The sequence below is a fragment of the Oryctolagus cuniculus genome, chromosome 13 (genome assembly GCF_964237555.1).
Source record: "Oryctolagus cuniculus chromosome 13, mOryCun1.1, whole genome shotgun sequence".
Lineage (NCBI taxonomy): Eukaryota > Metazoa > Chordata > Mammalia > Lagomorpha > Leporidae > Oryctolagus > Oryctolagus cuniculus.
The window spans coordinates 79,569,609-79,575,971 of NC_091444.1; the positions used below are offsets into that span (position 1 = coordinate 79,569,609).

Consider the following 6,363-nt stretch of genomic DNA (forward strand, 5'->3'; position numbering starts at 1 on the left):
AGAGAGAGAGAGAGAGAGAGAGAGAAAGAGAGAGAGAGAGAGATATTTATGAGCACAGTGATGCTTCCCATCCTACCCTCCCTCCCATGCTCCTATCCTCCCTCTTCCTTCCTTTTGTAATTTTTACAGTGACATACTTTATTTTATAATCATAAGCTTAACTCTCCACTAAGTAAAGAATTCAACAAACAGTAAGAAGGAAAAAACCCTGTTCTTGGCCCAGCGCTGTGACGTAGTGGGTAAAGCTGCCACCTGCTGTGCCAGCATCCCATATGGGCGCGAGAGACCCAGCTGCTCCACTTCCAATCCAGCTCTCTGCTGTGGCCTGGGAAAGCAGTAGAAGATGGCCCAAGTCCTTGGCCCCCTGCACCCACATGGAGACCGAGAGGAAGCTCCTGACTCCTGGCTTTGGATCGGCCCAGCTCCAGCTATGGCAGCCATCTGGGGGAGTGAACCAGCAGATGGAAGATCTCTCTCTCTCTCTCTCTCTCTCTCTCTGCTTCTGCTTCTCTGTAACTCTCTGTATTCCAAATAAATAATAAATAAATCTAGGGGCTAGCACTGTGGTGTAGTGGGTAAAGCTGCCACCTGCAGTGCTGAGATCCCATATGGGCACGGGTTTGAGTCCCAGTTGCTCTGTTATGGCCTGGTGAAAGCAGTGGAAGATGACCCAAGTGCTTGGGAACTGCAACCACATGGGAGACTGTGAGGAAGCCACACCATTAGCTGGGAGCTGGATCAGAAGTGGAGCAGCTGGGACTTGAACCAGCACCCATATGGGATGCAGGCATTGCCAGTGGCAGATTTACCCTCTATGCCATATTAGTCCCCTTTTTCTTTTGTAATATATATTTTGAAAAAGAAACTGGGCCATTAGCTGCAAAATTTTTCACGTTTTCAACTTTGCTGATTGCATCTCTGCAGTGTCATTTGACTTGTTCCTCTGTTCTCTGTATTTAATGTTCACCAGAAGCTAGATCTATAATCCATAGTCAGCTTCATTAGATTCAGGATTTTGGTAAGACTACTTTATAAGTTGTAAACTTTCTACTACACTGAATCAGGAGTCTTATGATGTCTGGCTTTTGCTCTTTTGGTTATAACAAATTGGATCATTTGGTCCAGCAGCTGTCAATGTAATTCATCCATTAAAATAATTTTTTAAAAACTCTTCACCACACCAGGCCATATGCTGAAAAATTATAGTAAACACATAATAAGTCTTGACTCATATATTAATCCTATGAAGTAGGTTCTGTTATTATCTTCATTTTGTAGATAACAGTGCTTAGGCACAGAGAGGTTAAATTATCTGCCCAAATGCACCCAACTTTCAAGTGGCAGGATTGAAATCAAGTGTTCTGGCTCCAGAGATTTCATTAGGTTTCTTTTTCTTTTTCTTCTTTTTTTATTCAGCAAGAAGCACATTTTCTTTTTTCTTTTTTTTTTTTAAAGACACATTTATTCAGCGTCATGATCAGACTATTACATTTAGCAATCAACAGCATGGGTGCAAAAGAAAAAAAAAAGAAAAAACTACATTAAAACCCTTTGTTGGAATGCTTTACACTTTCCACAGAACAGAAACTAAAATAACCTGTTATACAATTAGTCACAAATACAGTCCTCGAGTTTTTTTGCCCATACACATGAGTATTGTCTAACACATGTCTTCTTTGTAGCAGCTAGGCCCTGCCACCACTGTGCTTGGCTGAGTTCACAAATCTGTTGTAACCTGTAGCTTCCCTGTCACTTCTCTGGCTCTCCTCTCCTGCTAAGCTTTGTTTCCTGGCAGTTATTAAAATCTTCTGCCACTGCCATAGCTGCTGCTGCTGCTAGAACCACCATAGCCACCTTGATTTCGTGGTTTGGCAAAATATTGGCCGCCACCACCATAGGGGCCAGAGCTTCTGCCTCCAAAATTTCCTCCCTTCATGGGTCCAAAATTTGAAGATTGATTGTTGTAATTGCCAAAATCATTGTAGCCTCCGCTGCCTCCAAAATTGCTTCCATCATTACCAAATCCATTGTAACCATCCCCACTGCCACCATAACCATCTCCACCGCGGCTGCCGCTGAAGCCACCACTACCACTGAAGTTTCCTCCACGACCAAAGTTGTCATTGCCACCAAAACCACCTCCACGACCACCACCAAAGTTTCCAGAACCACTTCGACCTCTCGGGGTGGACGAAGCGCTGGCCATCTCCTGCTTCGACAGGGCCTTCCTCACTTCACAGTTGTGGCCGTTCACAGTGTGGTATTTCTGAATGACAATCTTATCCACGGAGTCATGGTCGTCGAAGGTCACAAAAGCAAAGCCCCTCTTCTTGCCACTGCCTCGGTCAGTCATGATCTCAATCACCTCGATTTTCCCGTACTGCTCAAAGTAATCTCGGAGGTGATGCTCTTCAGTGTCTTCTTTAATGCCACCCACGAAGATCTTTTTCACAGTGAGGTGGGCACCTGGTCTTTGGGAATCTTCTCTCGACACAGCCCTCTTTGGTTCCACAACTCTTCCATCCACTTTGTGTGGCCTTGCGTTCATGGCCGCATCTACCTCCTCCACGGTGGCGTAGGTGACAAACCCAAAGCCCCTAGAGCGCTTGGTGTTCGGGTCTCTCATTACCATGCAGTCCGTGAGCGTGCCCCATTGCTCAAAATGGCTCCTCAGGCTCTCATTGGTCGTCTCAAAGCTCAGTCCTCCGATGAAGAGCCTCCGCAGCTGCTCGGGCTCCTTGGGCGACTCTGACTTCGACATGACGGCGGTGGGAAGAGAGAACTCGACGTCCACAGGCAGAAAGGAGTAAGCCAACGAGCGTATCCCTCTTTTTTTTTTTTTTTTTTTTTTTTTTAAGATTTTATTCATTTATTTGAGAGGTGGAGTTACAGTGAGAGGGAGAGACAGAAAGAAAGGTCTTCCATCCATTGGTTCACTCCCTAAATGGCCACAATGGTTGGAGCTGCACCCAACGGACGCCAGGAGCCAGGTACTTCCTCCCGGTCTCCCACGTGGGTGCAGGGGCCCAAGTACTTGGGCCATCTTCTGCTGCTTTCCCAGGCCATAGCTAAATGTGCCTGGGAAGGCAGCAGATGATGGCTTAGATGCTTGATCCCCTGCCACCTGTGTGGGAAACCCAGGTGCAGTTCCTGGCTTCCTTCTGGCCCAATCCTGGCTATTGTGGCCATTTGGAGAGTTGAACTAGGGGATGGAAGGCTCTCTCGCTCTCGCTCTCACTCTTGCTCAGTATCTCTCCTTCTTTCTGATGTCCTACATTTCAAATTAAATAAATCTTTAAAAATATGAATTCAAAAAATAAAGAGGGTTGTAGGAAATTTTTTTGCATCTACAATACCTAGCCACCAAACCAACAGGGATTTTTTTTTTTTCTGACAGGCAGAGTTAGACAGTGAGAGAGACAGAGAAAGGTCTTCCTTCTGTTGGTTCACCCCCCAAGTGGCCGCTACAGCCAGCACGCTGCGCCGATCCAAAGCCAGGAGCCAGGTGCTTCCTCCTGGTCTCCCATTCGGGTGTAGGGCCCAAGCACTTGGGCCATCCTCCACTGCTTTCCGGGGCCACAGCAGAGAGCTGGACTGGAAGAGGAGCTACTGGGACAGAATCTGGTGCCCTAACTGGGACTAGAACCTGGGGTGCCGGTGCCACAGGTGGAGGATTAGCCAAGTGAGCCGCGGCACCAACAGGGATTTATAAACAATGAATAAGCACAGGGGTGCCAAGGTGACAATATTAACTGAAGGAGACCTGAGATTAATGAGTTAAATGTCCCCAGTTTTTTTTTTTTTTTTTGACAGGCAGAGTGGACAGTGAGAGAGAGAGACAGAGAGAAAGGTCTTCCTTTGCCGTTGGATCACCCTCCAATGGCCGCCGCTGCAGCCGGCGCACCGCGCTGATCCGATGGCAGGAGCCAGGATCCAGGTGCTTTTCCTGGTCTCCCATGGGGTGCAGGGCCCAAGCACCTGGGCCATCCTCCACTGCACTCCCTGGCCATAGCAGAGAGCTGGCCTGGAAGAGGGGCAACCGGGACAGAATCCGGTGCCCCAACCGGGACTAGAACCCGGTGTGCCGGCGCCGCAAGGTGGAGGATTAGCCTATTGAGCCACGGCGCCGGCTCTGTCCCCAGTTTTTTTAAAATACAGATTTAATGATTGTATTTACTTACCAGACACAGATTTTCTTTTCAAGATATTTATTCATTTGAAAGGTAGAGTTAGAGAGAGAGAGAAAGAGACAAAGAAAGAAATCTTCCATCTGCTGGTTCACTCCCCAAGTAGCTGCAATAGCTGGGGTTGGGCCAGGTTGAAATCAGGAGCCAGGAGCTTCTTCCAGGTCGCTCACGTGGCTGGCAAGGGCCCAGGAACCTGGGCCATCTTCTGCTGCTTTCCCTGGTGCATTAGCGGGGAGCTGGATTGAAAGTGGAGCAGCCAGGACATGAACCAGCGTCCATATGGAATACCGGCAATGCTGATTGTGGCTTGCCCTGCTGTATCACAGCACCAACCCCCAAACACAGATCTTGATAGTCAGCTGTTATCTACCAAATACATCAGTAGTTTCAGTGTGGCTTTCAAGGCTTTTCTTAATTAATCCAATAAAGTTTTCATGCACTAATGATCCTACTGCACACTATGGGCCAGCTATTTTGAGTTTTTCCATCCTTGGGCTGCTCTCCTTCTGAAATCACTCTTTACTTCTGTTTTACTTCTGTTTGTATAGATCCCACCTGCCTTTCAGGATTGGTTAAATTATCACCTACTCAAATAAACCTTGTGCAAAATTTCCCAGTCATAAGTATCACACTTTTCTCTGACCTCCCACAAAATGTTCCTCTTTAATGACACACCTAGACTTCCTACCTACATACTGTCTTTTTTTTTTTTTTTTTTTTTTTGACAGGCAGAGTGGACAATGAGAGAGACAGAGAGAAAGGTCTTCCTTTGTCGTTGGTTCACCCTCCAATGGCAGCCACGGCTGGCGCGCTGTGGCCAGCGCACCGCACTGATCCGATGGCAGGAGCCAGGTACTTATCCTGGTCTCCCATGGGGTGCAGGGCCCAAGGACTTGGGCCATCCTCCACTGCACTCCCGGGCCACAGCAGAGAGCTGGCCTGGAAGAGGGGCAACTGGGACAGAATCCGGTGCCCCAACCGGGACTAGAACCCATTGTGCCGGCGCCGCAAGGCGGAGGATTAGCCTAGTGAGCTGCGGTGCTGGCCTACATATTGTTTTAAGTATCTTAAAACATTGAATGTAAGGGCTTTAATGCTAAGGTCTGACTCCTTGTGTAACCCTTCATAACACAGTGCTTTGGGCATAATATGTGCACATACGTTTATGTTAAAATATAGTTTATAAAATTAAAATGTGCTCAATGCTTTTAAAAATAATATATTGGGGCCAGCATTGTGGCACAGCAAGTTAAACCACTGCTTACAATGCCGGCATCCCATATGGGCACTGGTTTAAGTCCCAGCTATTCCACTTACGATCTGGCTTCCTGCTAATGTGCTTGGGAAAGCAGCACAAGGTAGCCCAAGTGTCTGGGCTCCTGCTGCCCACATGGGAGACCTGGATGAAGCTCCTTGCTCCTTTGTTCCTTTGGTCTGGTCCTGCCCTGGCCACTGTAGCCATGTGGGGAGAGAAACAGTGGGTCGAAGATCTGTCTCTCCTTCTCTCTCTCTAATTCTGCCTTTCAAATAAATAAAGCAAATCTCAATAAAAATATTTAATAAAGTACTGCTTTTAATAATATATCTCAAATATTATATACTAATCTTATTTTGTGTAAACTATTTTTCAACAATTTTTTTATATATTTGATCCCCTCATGGTTCTTATAGCATTCAAAACCATTATATATTACAGATTTGCTCTTTAAATACCATTATTAACAACGTAATTCAGGTTCCATGGTTGTGTCTTTTGTTTTATAGTTGTAATTTTCAGTTGTTGTAATTCAACTGTAAATGCACAGAAACATGTTAAATGACATTTCCTGTTCTTTTTTCTAGATCTAGCTTGTTCCATTCTACCTTATTCCCTCTGGCACTTACAAGGACTTTTTTTGCAATTTTGAACATTCCCAAATAATTCAAGATAACCCCCAAATCAAATGCTTTAATTTAAACATAGCTTCAAAGACCCTTTTACAAAATAAGGGAACATATTCATAGATTCATAGATCTTTTGGGGGAACTTTTTATTATTGCTCCCTAGATTAAAATTTCCAAATGTATTTGTATATGATATGCCTAGTAGTCTTATAACTATAGATGTATAAATACATACACCTATTTATTTCCTTTCCTATGGTTAATATTCCTTTCATATTTGTTGTTCTTTTTT

General features: G+C 45.5%; 1 protein-coding gene across 1 annotated transcript; it reads right to left on the reverse strand.

Annotated features, from left to right (window-relative positions):
- Positions 1–1,427: 1,427 nt before the first annotated feature.
- Positions 1,428–2,776, reverse strand: LOC100351044 (heterogeneous nuclear ribonucleoprotein A1-like). The gene has a single exon (XM_051834749.2). It carries the CDS (start codon positions 2,759–2,761, stop codon positions 1,799–1,801), a length of 963 nt encoding a protein of 320 aa, XP_051690709.1. The 5' UTR covers positions 2,762–2,776; the 3' UTR covers positions 1,428–1,798.
- Positions 2,777–6,363: the final 3,587 nt, after the last annotated feature.

What these genes read in the sequence shown, in the direction of transcription:
- LOC100351044 (XM_051834749.2), bottom strand. Translation starts at nt 2,761, where the DNA reads ATGTCGAAGTCAGAGTCGCCCAAGGAGCCCGAGCAGCTGCGGAGGCTC.